This window comes from Ranitomeya imitator, chromosome 6 (genome assembly GCF_032444005.1).
Source record: "Ranitomeya imitator isolate aRanImi1 chromosome 6, aRanImi1.pri, whole genome shotgun sequence".
NCBI classification, from domain to species: domain Eukaryota; kingdom Metazoa; phylum Chordata; class Amphibia; order Anura; family Dendrobatidae; genus Ranitomeya; species Ranitomeya imitator.
In genome coordinates, this window is record NC_091287.1 from 377,746,008 (window position 1) to 377,768,136 (window position 22,129).

A 22,129-nucleotide genomic window follows, 5' to 3' on the forward strand; every position below is an offset into this window, starting at 1 on the left:
CTCACCCGACCCCAGATCACGAAAAATGGAGACGCTACGGGTATCGGAAAATGGCACTTTTTTTTTTTTTTTTAGCAAAGTTTGGAATTTTTTTTCACCACTTAGATAAAAAATAACCTAGTCATGTTAGGTGTCTATGAACTCGTAATGACCTAGATAATCATAATGGCAGGTTAGTTTTAGCATTTAGTGAACCTAGCAAAAAAGCCAAACAAAAAACAAGTGTGGGATTGCACTTTTTTTTGCAATTTCACTGCACTTGGAATTTTTTTCCCGTTTTCTAGTAAAAGACATGCTAAAACCAATGATGTCGTTCAAAAGTACAACTCGTCCCGCAAAAAATAAGCCCTCACATGGCCAAATTGACGGAAAAATAAAAAAGTTATGGCTCTGGGAAGGAGGGAAGTGAAAAACGAAAACGCAAAAATGAAAAAGGGCCGCGACTAGTGTTGAGCATTCCGATACCGCAAGTATCGGGTATCGGCCGATACTTGCGGTATCGGAATTCCGATACCGAGATCCGATACTTTTGTGGTATCGGTATCGGATACATAGAGATGTGTAAAATAAAGAATTAAAATAAAAAATATTGATATGTTTACCTCTCCGGCGGCCCCTGGACTCAGCGCAGGTAACCGGCAGGCTTCGTTGTTCAAAATCAGCGCTTTTAGGACCTGAGAATCACGTCCCGGCTTCTGATTGGTCGCGGGCCGCCCATGTGACCGCCACGCGACCAATCACAAGCCGCGACGTCACCGCAAGCTATTAACGCGCTCATTTTTAAAAATGAGCGCGTTAATGGCTTTCAAAGACGTAGCGGCTTGCGGTGACGTCGCGGCTTGTGATTGGTCGCGTGGCCGCGACCAATCACAAGCCGCTACGTCTTTGAAAGCCATTAACGCGCTCATTTTTAAAAATGAGCGCGTTAATAGCTTGCGGTGACGTCGCGGCTTGTGATTGGTCGCGACGTCACCGCAAGCTATTAACGCGCTCATTTTTAAAAATGAGCGCGTTAATGGCTTTCAAAGACGTAGCGGCTTGTAATTGGTCGCGGCCACACAACCAATCACAAGCCGCGACGTCACCGCAAGCTATTAACGCACTCATTTTTAAAAATGAGCGCGTTAATGGCTTTCAAAGACGTAGCGGCTTGTGATTGGTCGCGGCCACGCGACCAATCACAAGCCGCGACGTCACCGCAAGCCGCTACGTCTTTGAAAGCCATTAACGCGCTCATTTTTAAAAATGAGCGCGTTAATAGCTTGCGGTGACGTCGCGGCTTGTGATTGGTCGCGTGGCGGTCACATGGGCGGCCCGCGACCAATCAGAAGCCGGGACGTGATTCTCAGGTCCTAAAAGCGCTGATTTTGAACAACGAAGCCTGCCGGTTACCCGCGCTGAGTTCAGGGGCCGCCGGAGAGGTAAATATATCAATATTTTTAATTCTTTATTTTACACATCCCTATGGATCCCAGGGCCTGAAGGAGAGTTTCCTCTCCTTCAGACCCTGGGAACCATGAGAATACCTTCCGATACTTGATGTCCCATTGACTTGTATTGGTATCGGATATCGGTATCGGCGATATCCGATATTTTTCGGGTATCGGCCGATACTATCCGATACCGATACTTTCAAGTATCGGACGGTATCGCTCAACACTAGCCGCGACTTGAAGGGGTTAAGAAGTGACCAGGATAATAATTTGTGGAACTCGTGAGGCGCTTAAAGATTTATCACATGCCTCCACCTATATCCTTCTTTTAGATTACAGAAATATTTCGTATTCAATAGATGTGTGATTTTGATACAATGAACACTGTGAACTTTATTAGTGTGTGAAAATAAGAGCTTAAACAATTACCAACATCACTTACTAAAAATTCATCTCTAATGAAAAACTTGGCCCTCGTCACTTTGGGATCTTCTCCTACGTCTGGTATTGCTGCAACAAACATTTAGGCAGTTTAGAATAATATAGACAGAAAAATGCAGATTCCAACAACCAAACAGTACAATCAGTGTGAACTTCTACTCCCATTTGCTCGGGTGGTTTATTTCCAAAACTTATGGGTCTAGTTCCTGGTCATGCCCAAGGGAATTACTGATACACCCTGTGAGATAACAAGCTTGTGGCCAACATTGGATAAGGCCCGTACAAGGGTTGTCTTTGCATGATATTATTCTTACAACTCACTTATGTGAATAATTAAGTATCAGCATTGCATTCAGGTCTGTCTTTTTTGGTTTGCCACGTTTGCACTTTATTATGAAGAGCAAATAAGACACCCTTGACAAAGGAAAATTGTGATTTTCCAAAAACTGTTGGTCCCATGGTTCTCCCAGGCCACAGTACCCTGTACAAGAAAAGGCACGCATCAACTCCAGGAACCCATGAATGGGGTTTACCACGGATGCAATCTGCCATCTGGCCCTGGTAATACACCATCATACAAGAGCTGGACGTCTCTATAGCACAGACTCCTGGATATTCATATATCCTTTACTGCTCTTTAGGTCAGCATATGCCTAACCCATCAGGACTTCATAGACCACAATCTAATCTCACTAGCGCACATTTGTCCTCCAGCACTAATCAGTCTATATATCAGTGATTTACCCCCCATTTTCTTGCCACCTGATTAGCAGTGTTATTATGCCCCTCAGTTCTATGCACATCAACACTCACTGCAGCTCCCTGTATCCAGCACGGTGACATTCTTTTATTCGTTTTCCCACATCTGGTGTGTGATTCTGCACAGGGCTCTTATTCGGCCACCACTGCTCCTATACCATTACTTGTTGAGGTGCTTGTGTACATTATTCCTATCTTGTGTTTTCATAGTACAAAACATTGCATCAGTTTTACGTCTTTCTTTTGGAGAAGGTGTTGGGAGTCCCATCAGAGACAATGGTGACATACCACTGGCACAAGCCACCACCGTCTGGCAGAGGGAGGCTGACCACTGGGGCGGATGCTTATCATTTGAACAAAATTGTTTGTGATACTTGGCAAGTGTTTTTCTTTTTCTTTCCATAACGGTTTACACTCTGCTTGTATTGGGGGCTGCATGGAAAATCAAAATGGCCAACAGCCATCACATCCATCAAGGTAAAGTGTAGTAACCGATTCATTATAATCTCTTAGTTTGGTACACAATGACTTTTACTTACCATCATCGGGTACAGTGTAGCGCACATATTCCGGGAAGTAATCTTCTATTTTTGATTTCCCTGCCAAGACTTTTTCAGCCAGCATATCTTGTTTGTTCAAAAATAAAATGACAGATATAGTCCGTAACCACCTGTCGACATATAAAACAATTGTGAGTGAGAGCAAGCATACCTGCACCAAGGTCCTACTTGAAAGACCACAACAGGAATACCCATCAAGGAGCAACAGTGTTGTGTAGAGGACACACGGCATCACACAATCTCACAACTACAGCGAATTAATTTTACAAGCTCCTTCCAAATTTCACACCTTTGTATTTCTGGTGTGCCAATCCCTTGACTTGGATAATTTTTGGTAAAATATGTATTCTTACATTAGTCTTTGGATCATATTACATTTTTGAAAGATACTCTGCAGCCAATCCCACAACATCAGGCTGCTTATATTTGTCAGGTTTCCAGGTCTCTTCTGACACCTTGTAGAAAGTAAGTACTCTAAGGTGTTGCGATTTTTTTTACAGTGTTTTAATGCAAATTTTCAGCTGCGGTTCACAGTACCAGCAAAGTCTGAGATTTCAGAAATCTCATACACACTCTTTGATTTTTGTTTCCTGACTGCTTTGTCACAGAGCTGCATTTGTGCAAAATTCAACATTTCACCTCTTTCAGCGTTTTTCACCCATTGCTTTGTGCAAAAAATGCAGGTATCATGTTTTGCAGCGTTTTTGGCCCTAAAACCTGATGGAGTTGAATCAGATTATTTTTTTATGCACTAAACTTTATCAGCGTGCACAAGAGAAATGTACCTTGACAAAAAAAGCAGTTAAAAACAAAAACGCAGCAAAAAAACTGCTTTTAGTAAGCAGCTTAAACTTTGCGTTTTTTGCAGCTTTTTTAATGCAATGTGTGAACATAGTCTGCCAACATCCAAATTACATTTAACATAGATTTAACATTTGTAAAATCTGTCTACAACGTTACCTGTTGTTCCAGATGCTTTTGAACAGGTCCAGTGCTTCTCGTAGTCTATTTGTGTTATTGTCTTCTCGAATGACCATGTTGTAACTGCTACTTGCAACCACAAAAATTATAGCGGTGACATCTAGAAAAGAGGAGTAAGCAGTGTCAGTTACCAGCTGGCAAAATACATACCCCAACAGAACAGACCTAATAGGAATGAAGAAATGTCGTCTTTCTGTTCCATCCGAAGGCTTGTATGGTGGCACCTGGCACAGCGGGTTGGTAGAGACCTACAAAACTTTTCTCTCAGTTAAATTATGACTCCTGGGGCAGTGTGCAGACGGTACACAATGAATGTGTACTTGTGCTAGCAGCTTACCCACTTTATCCCTGTGGCTCCCACACAACCCCCCAGTGATCAGCCAGTCATAAAAGGAATCCGACTAGACTGTGTGCAGCCTCGCTCAATACACGTGTTTTGAGTGAGTTTCCGCCCATCTAGTTGGCACGTGACCACATGTATGCAAGTTATACAGGTCCTTCTCAAAAAATTAGCATATAGTGTTAAATTTCATTATTTACCATAATGTAATGATTACAATTAAACTTTCATATATTATAGATTCATTATCCACCAACTGAAATTTGTCAGGTCTTTTATTGTTTTAATACTGATGATTTTGGCATACAACTCCTGATAACCCAAAAAACCTGTCTCAATAAATTAGCATATTTCACCCATCCAATCAAATAAAAGTGTTTTTTAATAACAAACAAAAAAAACAACAAATAATAATGTTCAGTTATGCACTCAATACTTGGTCGGGAATCCTTTGGCAGAAATGACTGCTTCAATGCGGCGTGGCATGGAGGCAATCAGCCTGTGACACTGCTGAGATGTTATGGAGGCCCAGGATGCTTCAATAGCGGCCTTAAGCTCATCCAGAGTGTTGGGTCTTGCGTCTCTCAACTTTCTCTTCACAATATCCCACAGATTCTCTATGGGGTTCAGGTCAGGAGAGTTGGCAGGCCAATTGAGCACAGTAGTACCATGGTCAGTAAACCATTTACCAGTGGTTTTGGCACTGTGAGCAGGTGCCAGGTCGTGCTGAAAAATGAAATCTTCATCTCCATAAAGCATTTCAGCCGATGGAAGCATGAAGTGCTCCAAAATCTCCTGATAGCTAGCTGCATTGACCCTGCCCTTGATGAAACACAGTGGACCAACACCAGCAGCTGACATGGCACCCCACACCATCACTGACTGTGGGTACTTGACACTGGACTTCAGGCATTTTGGCATTTCCTTCTCCCCAGTCTTCCTCCAGACTCTGGCACCTTGATTTCCGAATGACATGCAAAATTTGCTTTCATCAGAAAAAAGTACTTGGGACCACTTAGCAACAGTCCAGTGCTGCTTCTCTGTAGCCCAGGTCAGGCGCCTCTGCCGCTGTTTATGGTTCAAAAGTGGCTTTACCTGGGGAATGCGGCACCTGTAGCCCATTTCCTGCACACGCCTGTGCACGGTGGCTCTGGATGTTTCCACACCAGACTCAGTCCACTGCTTCCTCAGGTTCCCCAAGGTCTGGAATCGGTCCTTCTCCACAATCTTCCTCAGGGTCCGGTCTCCTCTTCTCGTTGTACAGCGTTTTCTGCCACATTGTTTCCTTCCAACAGACTTACCATTGAGGTGCCTTGATACAGCACTCTGGGAACAGCCTATTTGTTGAGAAATTTCTTTCTGGGTCTTACCCTCTTGCTTGAGGGTGTCAATGATGGCCTTCTTGACATCTGTCAGGTCGCTAGTCTTACCCATGATGGGGGTTTTGAGTAATGAACCAGGCAGGGAGTTTATAAAAGCCTCAGGTATCTTTTGCATGTGTTTAGAGTTACTTAGTTGATTCAGAAGATTAGGGTAATAGGTCATTTAGAGAACCTTTTCTTGATATGCTAATTTATTGAGACAGGTTTTTTGGGTTATTAGGAGTTGTATGCCAAAATCATCAGTATAAAAAAAAAAAAAAGACCTGACAAATTTCAGTTGGTGGATAATGAATCTATAATATATGAAAGTTTAATTGTAATCATTACATTATGGTAAATAATGAAATTTAACACTATATGCTAATTTTTTGAGAAGGACCTGTATACTTGTGGTCATACGCCCAGCGCTGGAAAATCTTGAAAGTGCGCAATTCATGCGATGTGAGGATTTCCAAAGATGGACAACCCCTTTATTAAGCAGTTCAATAATAGAAATGTAGGTCCATGTTACTATCTTCTCTAAACCTTGCTCATCTATAGAGATTCTCAGTAATGGATCTATAAAGCAGGAACAGTAATTATTTTGCTGCCACAGAACACTTATGCAATGGGCGTCATGGCCTTGGTTTGGCAGTAAAGTCATGTTGGTTCATGTAACACCATTTTTTGTTAGAATAGTAAATAATGACTACACAAATTTGGCAAGACAAGAAAGTGTCCCATTTTATGGTATCAGCATCAAACACCAAGTTTTTACAACAAATTCCTTACCAGAGTGCAACTTGTTGGAACAGAAAAATGACAAAATGGAGGAAGTAGCCACTTACCATTAAAACATTGGATCCATTTTCTTCTTTCATCTCTTTGTCCTCCTACATCAAACATACTGTTGGAAAGACAAGTAATATTCTGTCAGCACAAATGAATTAGTGTAGCACTGAATGACAGGTGGATGCTCCCTGGATATGGGCCCTTTGTAGGGTGCCCCAATCATAATTATACTGGGACGAGTTCTGGAAAGAGCAGCCTCTGAAGTCCCATAATACGGTAGTTCACCATTGATTAAACAAGCAAGTGTAATTAATAAAAACCTGTTAAAGAAATCTGTAGATGAATTCATTCTATCTATTTAGAAAACGCCACCAGTCCCCACACATGGTATAATGGCAAATATGACAACACAAGGCAAAGCTGAAGGATCCAAGACTGGAATGCACCAACTTCATAGCAGTTCTGTCTATATCTGCCTCCGTCATACACAATGTATGGACTGCGCGCTATGTGTGGACATTATCTAAACCATAACTTGCACCTATCACCTATAGACACTGCGCTAAGGCTTTACAACTAAGCAAGTGAAGTACTCCTTGCACCTAAAGCTACAACACGGGAGGGAAAACTACAGCAAAAATATGACAGAAATAATGTTAGGCAAGTAAACTTTACTGCAATATTTCTTATTGAAGAACTAGGAAAAAGACAAGAAATGGCAACAAGTATTTCAAATCCCATAATTCCATACTTGTCAGATACAATTTGAATGAGATTTTGATTTGATTTTGACATTGGCTCGGTGGCTAACACTATTGCTTTGCAGACTGGGGTGCTGAGCTCATACCTCTCACCAAGGACAACATTTGCAAGTCTATATTTTATATATCTATGAATTCAGAAGTATTGGAAATACCAAAAAAAGTTTGAAAAGCCTTTCTGTATCCCAGTGGTTCTAACTTCTAAGAGAGGTTTTTATGTGACGTATTGTTCTTTACATAGATTGTAAAATTAGAACAATAGGTTTAAATTTAAAAAAAAAAAAAAGTCCAGAATGTTTCAGAAAATTTTTTTAGGGGTAGATTCAATTCTCAATTCTTTTTTTTCATTCAAATGAAGTTTTGGCGCTATTTTTTTTTTTATTTCCGTTAGGAATAATAATAATAATAATAACCTGCCTACAATTCGTAACCCAATTTCTCCAGAGTACGGTAATACCATCAATTTGCTGTACTCTACTGTTGAAGTACTAAAACACATTTTAAAATGTGTTCCTCTTTTCTTAAATTCAGTTCTATGTATACAGTGGTCAAGATAACTTTCTTGCCTTCTTTATGGGGAGTCTGGCTGTGTCCGACAGCTGGCCCCCCCACTCCCAAAGCACTGCGGTCTTGAGCAGCTGCCATACTGTATAGGAACACTTTAGACCACCACTGTACTGTAGAGTAGAATGTGGCCTTCCAGGACATTTACAATCCATGGCTGGTCTGGAAGTAGTAATGGGAAATACAAAAAACCAGAATTGCTGCTATTTATTTTTATAGTGTTTACTGAGCAGGATAAATGCTGTGCTCATTTTATAGTTTGGGTCATTATGTACACTGCAATACCAAGAATATGTATCGTTTTTGCTTAATTACTTTCTCACAATAAAACTCTATAAAAACACAGCATTTACTTAAGGAAAATAAACTGCATTTTACAATATCAGCCAAAGCTATGAAAGTTCAAAAATCTCATGTACACGCTTTTTTTCCCCTTCCCTGACAATTTCAGCACTGGAGTGTTTTTTCGCCTCCCGAAGAAGTAGTGCGAAACGCGCGTTGGGGCAGAGGGACGTCCGGGGTACCCACACGTACACACTCTCATAGGTATTGTATGCCCTCTTTTTTCATCTGCACTTCATATATATTTTATTTGCAGTACTTGCACATTCTTATGGCAAACGTGTTCTGGCATTGTTTACATGGCATATTGATATTACAGCCGTTTCTATAGCCAGTAAAACATGCTTTTTACTGCATATGGTATTTTGCTGTGCTCTTTTGCATTATAAATGAAAAATGTGTTTAGGGCAACTATATTTACACCTTTTGTTGTAATAAGTTTGGTGTTTGAGGTACCCTATGGCATTGTGTCCCCATTTGATTATAAACTAGCACCTTTCTAATCTTCGTTTTTTAAATTTTTGTAATTTTCAATAAAATATTATCGTTTTTTAAAGGGAACCTGTCACCCCGTTTTTTCAGATTGAGCTATAAATACTGTTAAATAGGGCCTGCGCTGTGCGTTACTATAGTGTATGTAGTGTACCCTGATTCCCCATGTATGCTGAGAAATACATTACCAAAGTCGCCGTTTTCGCCTGTCAATCAGGCTGGTCTGGTCAGGTGGGCGTGTTCACAGCGCTCTTTTCTTCTCCAGCTTTCCGTTGGTGGCGTAGTGGTGTGCGCATGTCCAAGGTCCGAATTCCCTGCGCCCACGTGAAGACACAGCGCGCGATCTGCGCTGGAATCCCTTGCATCGGTGGGGGCGGCCATCTTCCTGGGGCCGCGCGTGCGCAGATGGAGTGCTCTGCTGCACGGGGCTTCAGGAAAATGGCCGCGGGATGCCGCGCGTGCGCATTAGAGATCGCGGCGGCCATTTTTCCAAAGCCGAGATGCAAACTCGGCTTTGGGAAAATGGCCGCCGCGATCTCTAATGCGCACGCGCGGCATCCCGCGGCCATTTTCCTGAAGCCCCGTGCAGCAGAGCACTCCATCTGCGCACGCGCGGCCCCAGGAAGATGGCCGCCCCCACCGATGCAAGGGATTACAGCGCAGATCGCGCGCTGTGTCTTCACGTGGGCGCAGGGAATTCGGACCTTGGACATGCGCACACCACTACGCCACCAACGGAAAGCTGGAGAAGAAAAGAGCGCTGTGAACACGCCCACCTGACCAGACCAGCCTGATTGACAGGCGAAAACGGCGACTTTGGTAATGTATTTCTCAGCATACATGGGGAATCAGGGTACACTACATACACTATAGTAACGCACAGCGCAGGCCCTATTTAACAGTATTTATAGCTCAATCTGAAAAAACGGGGTGACAGGTTCCCTTTAAGTACCTTGTGTTACTGATAATTATCATGGGGTCTGGTAACATTGTGTGATTGAAGTAATTGGTTATAGGGGTACTTTACCTTAAATTGATATAGGTTAATATCATTAGGACATTAGTGTGTGATTATAAGGGGTGTGTTTGAAATCTGCAGCATGTCAATTCTGTCAGTGTTTTTCACACATAGAAAGCAGTGAGAAAATGCAAAACGCAGTGTTTTTACTGCAAAAAAAAAAAAAAAAAATGAAAAGATTTTGGATGTAAAAAAATGGTGCATGTGAACATATAACCTTATAGTTTGTGTGGTCACAGATGCAACAATGCCAAGTATGTGTAGTATTTTTATTTTTTACTTTGCTGGTATGCTACATTAAAACACCACTCCAGCAGGGCTTTAAATGCAAGTCCCATGCCACTTCATCATATACTCACTCTCCGTCATAGTCACCGTTTTTCAGCACCGCTCCGATGCTGCAGTGCCATCTTGTGACAGTAGCTTTTGACCAGATAGAAGTCAGAATCTACATCACAAGCTCCAAATACAAGTCTATGAGAGCCAGAAGGAGGCCAGAAGGAGGCTCTCATAGCCTTGTATTGGAAAGTGACCTCCGCGCAGCTCCATGAAACACTGGAGCTGCAGGCACATCACTTTTCACAGCAGACAGACGGGAGAGGGAATGAAAGCAGATGAAAACACCAGAAGGCGAGTTTCAGACAGTGTACTTACAGTACATTGAAAGCACCACTCCAGCGGTGCAATAAAAAAGAAACACTGGAGTGATGCTTTAAACTTAGGAGTTACATAGGGAAAAGCCAGGAGGAGATCATACATCATTCCGCTCCCCTGGTTCCTCCCTTCCCCATCGTTCACACTGTCTGAAGTCAGTGGGGAGGGCATTTTTCATTCTTGATTGCAGCTACAGCAGAGTTAAAATGATATTAGAATAGCCGCTGTAGATGCACCCTAGCCCATGATATCACAGGTAAAAAGTGAGTCGGGTTCACGCTGTCAACCCACCTGCGAACTTTAACCCCTGATATCTCAGGCTTGGTCAAAACCACAGCAGTGTTTCTAGTCTCAGCCAAAAATCTGCTGCAGCTGCTATCAAGGCCGAGATACAGCCATTAGTAGCTGCGATGTACCTCAATATATCCTTAGCTACTGAGTTGCCACCCAGCAAGAACTTCTGAGATAGGTAGATGAGTTGGTACAACTTATTCTTGGTACAATTCCTTTAACACCGTATTAAAAAGCAATTAAAATATTGTTTTTATACTTACTGAAAATTTACTTTGTCTACTTGAAATCGCGTTTCAAAAATCCCTGATGTCAAAACTCTGCATCTTAATAAATCCTGAAACACAGCAACATACATCAGACATTGAATTAGGAATGCCACAAATATGTATTCAGACATGCAAGTAATTGTATGCAGCCTTAATAAGCCATAGACGTCTACAAACGGTATATCTGACTCTATAGTGGCACACAGAGGTGCTTTCTGTTATGATCATATGCAATTTCTAACCGCCAGACAGTGGCACACAATGTCTCTTATGCACATGCCAGAGCATAGAGCCAAAGTTTGAGAGTACACCCAATAAATTTAATAAACTTAACAATTTCAATCAAGTTCTTGAACCTCTATTAAAAATTCAATTCATTGGCAAAATTGACCAATTTCCTGCTGTTTGCAATAAACCAATCAAGCAAAAACTATTTTAAATAGCTGAACCAATAATATCACAAGTGGTTTCACCAAAATAAAAAACCCAACACTTTTACTGCAAAATCAAAATAATTAATCCCCTTCATGACAAGCGACTTCAGTACTTAGTAGAGCTCCTTTGCAGCAGGTCATAACAGCCAAACATGAAAACATGATGCATAGTCAGACACCACACACTCCTCAAGGGCAATGGCCTATAGTACACAAAATATTCTTTGGTTTGTGTGTTGAAATTGCCTTCTTCAAATCTCACCATAGATCGTCTTTGAAGGTCAAATCAGGAAACTAACAGCATCCAAGAATCGTCCGGGACTTCTGAAACGAAATCTTGAGCTTCAGCTTCCTCAAAGTAGCAAAGACTTTACAGTGCCAGGGGAGGCAAAGCAGCTGAAGAGTATAACTTGGCCACTACCATGCTTCCCTGCAGGCAGGTTGTTCTTTTGAGCTTATACTTCATTCTTCCTCCTCCAGACACACTGCTGATCCATAGTTTAGTTTCATTTTTTCAAAGAACAGAATCTCAAAACTTCTGTGGCTTATATGGTTTAGTACATAGTAGCTTCTTGTTCCTGTGGGTCAGCAGAAGTGTACGCCTTGTAGATCAGGAATAGACCTTCAGCACTTCGTAAGCATCTTACTGTAAAAACTGAAACCTCAGTGCTTCCTGCCACCAAATCTTGCTGCAGGTGTTTTGCAGTCACTCAATGGTTTCTGACAAACTGAATCCTCAGGAATCTGGTGGCAGCCGGTGACCGCTTCCTGCCATGTCCAGGAAGTGCAGCCAATATTCCTATAACTTTGAACTTTTATGAACGGTGTTTCCAGCTGGGTCTCTAGGAACATTCATTGTCTTTGAATATTTTTGTATCCAACTTGAATGTGTAAGGCAATGATCTTTTTTACACTGATCTTCTTACTAAGGCTACTTTCACACTAGCGTTGTGTGACGTACGTTGCAATGCGTCGTTTTGGAGAAAAAAACGCATCCTGCAAAGTTGCCCGCAGGATGCGTTTTTTTCTCCATAGACTTGCATTAGTCGACGCATTGCGACATATGGCCACACGTCGCATCCGTTGTCCGACGGATGCGTCGTGTTTTGGCGGACACGGCACAAAAAAAGTTACATGTAACGTTTTTTTGTGCGTCAAGTCCGCCATTTCCGTCCGCGCATGCGCGGCTGGAACTCCGCCCCCTCCTCCATGGGGCAGCGGATGCGTTGAAAAACTGCATCCGCTGCCACCGTTAATTTTTTTCACAACCTGCGTCGGTACGTCGGGCCGACGCATGGCGACGGCCCCGTACCGACGCTAGTGTGAAAGTAGCCTAAGAGTTTATTTACATTATCCAATGTAACATAGTTATTAAGGTTGAAGGAAGACTTTAGGTCCATCTGGTTCAACCCATAGCCTAACCTAACATGCCCTCCTAACATGTTGATCCACATGTTGTGCGGCACTTAACCACCGATGATAAGCAATCTGTAATAGGTCATTCAGTGCACATAGGCTGCCATTGTTCTTGGCAGCACAAGTCATGTTTACACAGTACAATGTGCTGCTGTGAACGATCGTTTCTAAGCCCGTTTAACCCCTTCACGACCTTGCCCTTTTCCGCTTTTGCGTTCTCGTTTTTCACTCCCCTCCTTCCCAGAGCCATAACTTTTTTATTTTTCCATCAATTTGGCCATGTGAGGGCTTGTTTTTTGCGGGACGAGTTGCACTTTTCAACGACATCATTGGTTTTAGCATGTTGTGTACTAGAAAACGAGAAAAAAATTCCAAGTGCGGTGAAATTGCAAAAAAGTGCAGTCCCACACTTGTTTTTTGTTTGGCTTTTTTGCTAGGTTCACTAAATGCTAAAACGGACCTGCTGTTTTGATTCTCCAGGTCATTACGAGTTGATAGATAAAACATAACGTAGACATGTTTGGTGTCTAAGTGGTTACAATTTTTTCCAAACATTGCTAAAAAAAAAAAAAAAAAAAAAAAAAAATTGTGCAATTTTCCATTACCTGTAGCGTCTCTATTTTTCGTGATCTGGGGTCGGGTGAGGGCTTATTTTTTGCGTGCCAAGCTGGCATTTTTAATGATATTACTTTGGTGCAGATACGTTCTTTTGATCGCCCATTATTACATTTTAATGCAATGTCGCGGCAACAAAAAAAATGTAATTCTGGCGTTTCAAATTTTTTTTCGCTACTCCGTTTAGCGATCAGGTTAATCCTTTTTTTTTTTATTGATAGATCGGGCGATTCTGAACGCGGCAATACCAAATATGTGTAGGTTTGATTTTTTTTTATTGTTTTAATTTGAATGAGGCGAAAGGGGGGTGATTTAAACTTATATTTTTTTTTATTTTTTTCATATTTTTTTAAACATTTTTTTTTTTTTTTTAACTTTTGCCATGCTTCAATAGCCTCCATGGGAGGCTAGAAGCTGGCACAACTGGATCGGCGACCACATGGTGGCGCTCACAGCAGGCCGGCATCAGTAACCATAGAGGTCTCAAAGACCTCTATGGTTACCATCCTGACGCATCGCCGACCCCCAATCATGTGACGGTTAATGGGGGCGGGTGAATTGCGATTTCACCCGCCGCTATTGCGGGCACATGTCAGCTGTTCAAAACGGCCGATATGTCCTGGCTTTGAGGTGGGCTCAGCGCCGGAGACCACATAAAAGCAGGGGACCCGACCTCCGCAGTAATAGTACGGCGGAGGTCAGGAAAGGGTTAAAAAAATAATTTCACTTGACGAAAAAAATGTTTTGCTTGTTCATCGGCAGCCTGTATAGATTGCGAGATTGTTCTGAACAAGCTCCTTCAAGATAATATTGCAGTTTATGTAACTTAAAGCCCTCCCTCCCACCGTACACGTTTCCATCAGTGGCTTATCTCTTAGAGAACAAAAGGATCGGCAGTCCAAAATAAGACAGGCTGGATCCTTATCTCTCCAGACAAACATCTGCTGTGGGCCCCTATACACATAAACGTGCGTTGCCTTAAGGGTGAGCCAATACTGTCCGACTGGCAGTTGTTTAATAGCCTGTATAGACATGCGGACCACACTTGCTATTCGCACAGAAAGATTGGTAATATGATTGTTCTTCGTGCACAGTCAGTCTTTATTCTGTACTGCATAAGTCTTCTTTACAAAGTACTGCAGAGAACACAATGACTTAGGGTACCGTCACACTATACGATTTACCTACGATCACGACCAGCGATATGACCTGGCCGTGATCGTAGGTAAATCGTAGTGTGGTCGCTGGGGAGCTGTCACACAGACAGCTCTCCAGCGACCAACGATGCCGAGGTCCCTGGGTAACCAGGGTAAACATCGGGTAACTAAGCGCAGGACCGCGCTTAGTAACCCGATGTTTACCCTGGTTACAAGCGTAAAACTAAAAAAAAACAAACAGCACATACTTACATTCCGGTGTCCGTCAGGTCCCTTGCAGTCTCTGCTTCCCGCACTGTGACTGCCGGCCGTAAAGTGAAAGTGAAAGCACAGCCGCTGTGCTCTGCTTTCACTTTACGGCCGGCAGTCACAGTGCGGGAAGCAGAGACGGCAAGGGACCTGACGGACACCGGAATGTAAGTATGTGCTGTTTGTTTTTTTTTAGTTTTACGCTTGTAACCAGGGTAAACATCGGGTTACTAAGCGCGGTCCTGCGCTTAGTTACCCGATGTTTACCCTGGTTACAAGCGAACGCATCGCTAGATCGGTGTCACACACACCGATCTAGCGATGACAGCGGGAGATCCAGCGATGAAAGAAAGTTCTAAACGATCTGCTACGACGTACGATTCTCAGCAGGATCCCTGATCGCTGCTGCGTGTCAGACACAGCGATATCGTAACGATATCGCTGGAACGTCACGAATCGTACCGTCGTAGCGATCGAAATGGTATAGTGTGACGGTACCCTTAAAGTACTGTCACACTAGACGATATCGCTAGCGATCCGTGACGTTGCAGCGTCCTCGCTAGCGATATCGTCCAGTGTGACAGGCAGCAGCGATCAGGCCCCTGCTGGGAGATCGTAGGTCGGGGAAGAAAGTCCAGAACTTTATTTCGTCGCTGGACTCCCCGTAGACATCGCTGAATCGGCGTGTGTGACACCGATTCAGCGATGTCTTCGCTGGTAACCAGGGTAAACATCGGGTAACTAAGCGCAGGGCCGCGTTTAGTAACCCGATGTTTACCCTGGTTACCATCCTAAAAGTAAAAAAACAAACAGTACATACTTACCTACAGCCGTCTGTCCTCCAGCGCTGTGCTCTGCACTCCTCCTGCTCTGGCTGTGAGCGTCGGTCAGCCGGAAAGCAGAGCGGTGACGTCACCGCTCTGCTTTCTGGCTGCCCGGCGCTCACAGCCAGACCAGAGAAGCAGAGCGCCGAGGACAGACAGCGGAAGGTAAGTATGTAGCGTTTGTTTTTTTACTTTTTAGGATGGTAACCAGGGTAAACATCGGGTTACTAAGCGCGGCCCTGCGCTTAGTTACCCGATGTTTACCCTGGTTACCGGGGACCTCAGGATCGTTGGTCGCTGGAGAGCGGTCTGTGTGACAGCTCCCCAGCGACCAAACAGCGACGCTGCAGCGATCCGGATCGTTGTCGGTATCGCTGCAGCGTCGCTATGTGTGACGGTACCTTTAAGCCAGCTTAGAATCATTACACCTGACATATGAGCAACTTGGGAAGCGAGTGTTCCTTCACAATTGGCCGGTGAGAATGCAACCTTAGTCATATCTCTAAAATGCAATCTAATGTCACAGTCAAGAAATCGCTAGCTAGTCCAGGTATTTGATGTGTTTTAGCTCAAGCAAACCTGATGTAACTCATCAAGCCCTTGATTAGTTGCGTCAGGCGCATTGGAGACAGCACGTGGTTTGTAAATGTGTGATCTTATAAGGGGTTCTATTCAGGGGGTTGAAGAATTTTGAGATGTTGTAGTTAGTAAGGCCACGTTCCCAAGCTTAGTATTTCACATCAGTATTTGTAAGACAAAATCGGGAGAGGAACAATCAGATACAAAGTATAATAGAAACATATGCACCACTTCTGTATTTTTCTCCCACTCTGGATTTTGGCTTACTGGGAGTGTGAACATGGCCTTAAAGTGAAATTTTGTGTTGAAAACCAATTGTTATATTATTTGTGTTGGTTGAAGAATTTTGATTGCATTGATTTATGAGAATGTCTAGGCACACAGAAAGGTGAAGTTTTTGATCTGTTCACTTGGAGTTGGCGCTATGCTGTGGCTGTGGGGAATGTTACTGAGGAGCCAAATGGGCTGATGGGACACATCCATGCAGGTACTATTATACTTTAATGTATGAAGCGACAAGTGGGAGTATACAGGCTGATCAAATGAGTACCGAGAACAAAGTTCACTACTAAAAATCTTTATTGCACAATGATATGAGGAAGGAACGGTAAACTTGCAAGTTTTAAAATTTAAAATTAAATCTTTATTATTGTTATAACATTATACAAGAAGAATATGGAACAGAGGCGCTCCGGCACAGGAATCAATTTTTCAGAATGACCATGATTATATGCACAGTTACAACTCTGATGCTCATTCAAAGCAGATAGTGTAGAAAAATATACAAAAATGCAGTCAAAGTATGTTTTAGAAAATGCGTTGTGTCTTTGCTTTGTAATCTCAAACACATTGCACTAGTGATGCTTCTTCCAAAGATCATAAAAAAAAAAAATTCTTCTTCTTTTATGAATGTTATAATAATTAAGTTTTAATTTTAAATCTTAAAACATGCAATTTACCGTCTCTTCCTCATATTACCTGAGGTTGTGCAATAATCATGTTGAGAAATAGATGCTTTTTATTAAATTAGTGACATTGGGTTAATATACTAAAAAATGTTGTCTAGCAGCACGAGACCACTGTAGAAGATGGATTTGTGGCCATGTCTTTTTCTACAACTGTAAGCTTGCATTCTGATAAATATGGTAGAAAGTTTGTTTTTTTTTTTTTATCTTGAATGCCCACTTTCATTTAGTGTTATAATAAATGAAATGTGGATTACATCTGCGCTGCTGCAACAAATAATAGATCCAGATATACTGTTAGGGTGTTCATTTAGTATGAGAAGGTGACCATTGCTGAAATCAGTGAATGGTTTGTGTGCCATTATAATTCTGCAAGAAATACATAGCTTGCCTATCTGTAATCAGTAGTATATACTGCACAGTATACCTAACTACCAATTCTGCCCTAAGAAAACAACTCACCTGATCTGTTGGTGTGTAGTCATTTTGTCTAACGTGGTCGATTCGCTCTAAAAAGCTAAAAGAAAAATTGCAACCAGTAAATATAATGTATGGAAATACCATCAAATGCATTATTAGACAAATTTTGGTCACTGCAGTGAGTAACCACTAGGTGGCAGAACGTGCTTATTCTTCATACACATCTAAGTAACATCCAGTGAGGAGTGAAGGAACCCTGTGAGCAGCAGGACAAGGACACCAAGCTGGCAGGACAGGTTATGTTACTTTGTTTCCTGGAACAACAAGTGTGATTTCTCCCTATGAAACATGCAATTGTTATTCTTCCTTCAGCTTTTAGCTAAAGAACTGAATTGCCATAGAACGAACAGGATACCTGGTCAGACGCAGGGTCAAATGCACACAGACCAAGATATATTCTTGTTCTGAGATAGAAATAAAATATGGAAAAATCTTTGTTTTTTATAGTTTGTTTACCCCTTAAATACGGAGCCTGGGCTGTAAAGTAAGGATTATTTTCTAATACGGCATGTTATCTTTATTAATATACTTATGATCAAACCAAATATTTATATTTCACAATAAAAAAAAATTATATAGTAGGGCGGCACGGTGGCTCAGTGGTTAGCATTATACGGTGGCTCAGTGGTTAGCATTATACGGTGGCTCAGTGGATAGCATTATACGGTGGCGCAGTGGTTAGCACAGCAGCCTTGCAGCGCTGGAGTCCTGGGTTCAAACCCCACCCAGGACGACATCTGCAAAGAGTTTGTATGTTCTCTCCGGGTTTGCGTGGGTTTCCTCCGGGTTCTCCGGTTTCCTCCCACATTCCAAATACATACTGATAGGGGATGTAGATTGTGAGCCCCATCGGGGACAGTGATGATATTGTGTGCAAAACTGTAAAACGCTGCGGAATATGTTAGCGCTATATAAAAATAAAGATTTATATATATATATAAATATATATATATATATATATATATATATATATATACACATACACACACACGTATATATATATATATAGTATATATATATATATATATATATACTAGATTGTGGCCCGATTCTAACGCATCGGGTATTCTAGAATATGCATGTCCCCGTAGTATATGGACAATGATGATTCCAGAATTCGCGGCAGACTGTGCCCGTCGCTGATTGGTCGAGGCAACCTTTATGACATCATCGTCGCCATGGCAACAATTATGACATCTACTTCGATACTGTGCTCGTTGCTGATTGGTCGAGGCCTAGCGGCCTCGACCAATCAGAGACACGGGATGTCTACGTCCTTTATGACATAATCGTCGCTGTGCCCGTCGCTGATTGATTGGTCGAGGCTGCCAGGCCTCGACCAGAGACGCAGGATTTCCTGGACAGACAGACAGACGGAAAAACCCTTAGACAATTATATATATACTAGATTGTGGCCCGATTCTAACGCATCAGGTATTCTAGAATATGCATGTCCCCATAGTATATGGACAATGATGATTCCAGAATTCGCGGCAGACTGTGCCCGTCGCTGATTGGTCGAGGCAACCTTTATGACATCGTCGCCATGCTGTGCCCATTGCTGATTGGTCGAGGCCTAGCGGCCTCGACCAATCAGACGCGGGATTTCCAGGACAGACAGACGGAAAAACCCTTAGACAATTATATATATATATATATATATATATATATATATATATATATATATATATATATGTATTATATATATATATATATATATATATATATATATATATATATATATATATATATATCAGGAGCCACTTAAACTGAATTTTATCTACAACAGATGATCACAATGACAATAATGAGCAGACGGTGGAAATGGAGCTCCTGTACTTCGTTTACACCCTTAGAGGAATAACGCGTTATACGGCCAGTGTGTTTTCTCCAATGCCAGGGGTTGGACCAGAATAGCAGCTGTCAATCACAGTTGATCTGCCCAAGTGATCATAGCATCTAGTTGTGAGCTGTACTGGAAACATTGTACACGTAGGGTAACAGGCTAACCCACACAGCATGGGAGGATTTCCCACACAGGATAAGACAAGTGAAACTATATGATCACTGGGGACCCTAGCTGATCAGGAGAATGGCGATCCAGACCCCGCGGTTCCACTGCACCACAATCACGGTTACATGTACTCTCCAATCAAAGCAAATGTAAAAAAATGAGCTTCGCGACTGTGTGGTGGGAAAGAACAGAAGATTCATAGGTGGATCCCGATTCTAGTGATTGGTTGAAGCTACATTGGTGAGGCACCAGATCTATCACTTATGTTTTGGTTACGTGTGTTAACATCCCAAAAAAATCCAAATTCTAAAAAGAAATCAAATGTCTAAAGTCCAATTTTCCATTTGCAGTTTCACCCTTTGCAATGTATAGAATGAAATGTGCAGCAGATTCTCACCATTTTCACAATAAGTCACCAACAGCAGGAGCGGACACAGGCAGAAGAGGGTCCCTATGCAAAAACAATATACGGGCCCTTTCCAGTCCAAGAGCTCATCATAAGGCATGATTACACCTGCTTTGGACATTACCTCTTGGTGGCCGTGGGCTGCACAGCTTGCACCAATGATACATCCACCTATGATCATTGCTGCACATTTTTCTTTGGTGAAGTTCCACAACAGAAAGGTCTGGGAAAACATGCCGGAAAGGATCTGCCATCCGGTAAGTCACTTTTGGACACCTGTCCAGCGATAAGCGATCACAGGATACCCGTTTAGACACACAAAATATTTTTAAGCAGTAAAGCAGTAAAACTCAATTTTTATTTTCTTTCACAATCCACATAAAAAGCAAACAGTTTATATATTCCTCCTCCATATCACAATGTTGTCATTTCATTACAGTGGCCAAAGAGGCTGCAACAAACACACACGATCCACCCGGCAGACAAGGAGATGCACCAGCACGATTTATGTGGGAAAGTGTAAAATCTGGTAGAATTCATACACACGTGTCATGGTGTCTAAATATTGACACAGTATAACTTTAAACAGCGAGGAACAGCAGTAACATTGACATAACCGGAGGAAACGGAAACAATGAGGTTATTGGGGAGGGAGGTCCCATTAATTATAACCTCTGAGAACTGTCCTTACACTCCATGATTTACTGCGCCTTCCTGAGCTCGTGCCAGATATTACAGTGCACAGCGCTGTCCACCTTACAGAGGTACGGCCGCCCAATGCACAGAACGGACGCCTCGCCACCAACCTCCACACACAGGGCCGCCGGCAATGAGAAGCTTACAGGGCCTCTTCACACCACCATTGCTTTCGTCTTGTATTTTATAGTTGCACCATTGCATGGAGTATATATAACTATTAATATGGATTACAAAAATGAACACAAAGCATATAAACTAGGCAAGTGTTCTTTTCATAAAAAAAAAAAAATCACGTAAATGTGCTCCAAAGTCTGCCCAGCACAGAACACTATGTAAGGTGCGCTCATCCGGCCCTGCTCCATACTAGGAGGGTGCAAGCTCAGATCATGGCAGATTACCGTTTATAATTGGGGTGATAAGGGGTTAAACACTGCCGCAGACAGCGACAGATTCTCTGCTACGAAGCACTGTACCGATTAAAATATTGTCCCCAATCTGCCTCTTTGTTGATTTTATGGTAGCTACCTATATTAACCCTTCAGTGACTGAGCGAATTTTGACCATCCTGACCACTGTCACTTTATGTGGTAATAACTCAGGGACGCTACAACGGACCCCAGGGATTCAGAGGCTGATTTTACGTGACATATTGTACTTCATGTTAGTGGTAAACTGTGCTCAGTATGATTTGCATATAGTTTTGGAAAAATCAAAAATTTGACAAAAACTTTGAAAAATTCACAATTTCCAAACTTTAAATGTTTATGCCTTCAAATCAGAGCGTTACACCACACAAAATAGTTAGTTTTATAAATAACTTTTCCCACATGTCTACTTTGCAATCAACACAATTATTGGAACATAATTATTTGTTAGGAAGTTAGATCCAGCGATCTCTCAATTTTCCAAGAACATTTACAAAACCATTTTTTAGGGACCACATCACAGGTGAGTGACATGAGCCAAAATACCCAAAAGTGACACCATTCTAAAAACGGCACTCCTCAAAACCACATGCAAGAAATGTATTAACCCTTCAAGTGTTTCACATTAATGAAATATTGAAAAAAAGAATATTTTACTTTTTTTTTACCCAAATTTTGCTTTAGCCCCACATTTTTTTTTGTTACTTTCACAAGGTTAACAGGAGAAAAAGGAGCCCAAACGATAATTGTGCCATTTTTCCCGAGTACGCCAATACCCCATATGTGGGTGAAAACTACTGTTTAGGCG

The 22,129-nt window shown here is 42.1% G+C and overlaps 1 protein-coding gene across 2 annotated transcripts in view; it reads right to left on the minus strand.

Moving 5' to 3' along the window:
- The window catches only part of GNAL (G protein subunit alpha L), a 386,284-nt gene that overhangs the window by 4,096 nt on the left and 360,059 nt on the right, over nucleotides 1-22,129 (minus strand). For both annotated transcript variants that reach the window (XM_069731023.1, XM_069731024.1), the window contains exons 6-11: nucleotides 17,760-17,814; nucleotides 11,053-11,126; nucleotides 6,724-6,782; nucleotides 4,154-4,274; nucleotides 3,173-3,303; nucleotides 1,876-1,943 (exon numbers count right to left, since the gene is read on the minus strand). In XM_069731023.1, the coding sequence (XP_069587124.1) occupies nucleotides 1,876-1,943; nucleotides 3,173-3,303; nucleotides 4,154-4,274; nucleotides 6,724-6,782; nucleotides 11,053-11,126; nucleotides 17,760-17,814 (508 nt within the window). The remainder of the gene's footprint in view (nucleotides 1-1,875; nucleotides 1,944-3,172; nucleotides 3,304-4,153; nucleotides 4,275-6,723; nucleotides 6,783-11,052; nucleotides 11,127-17,759; nucleotides 17,815-22,129) is intronic.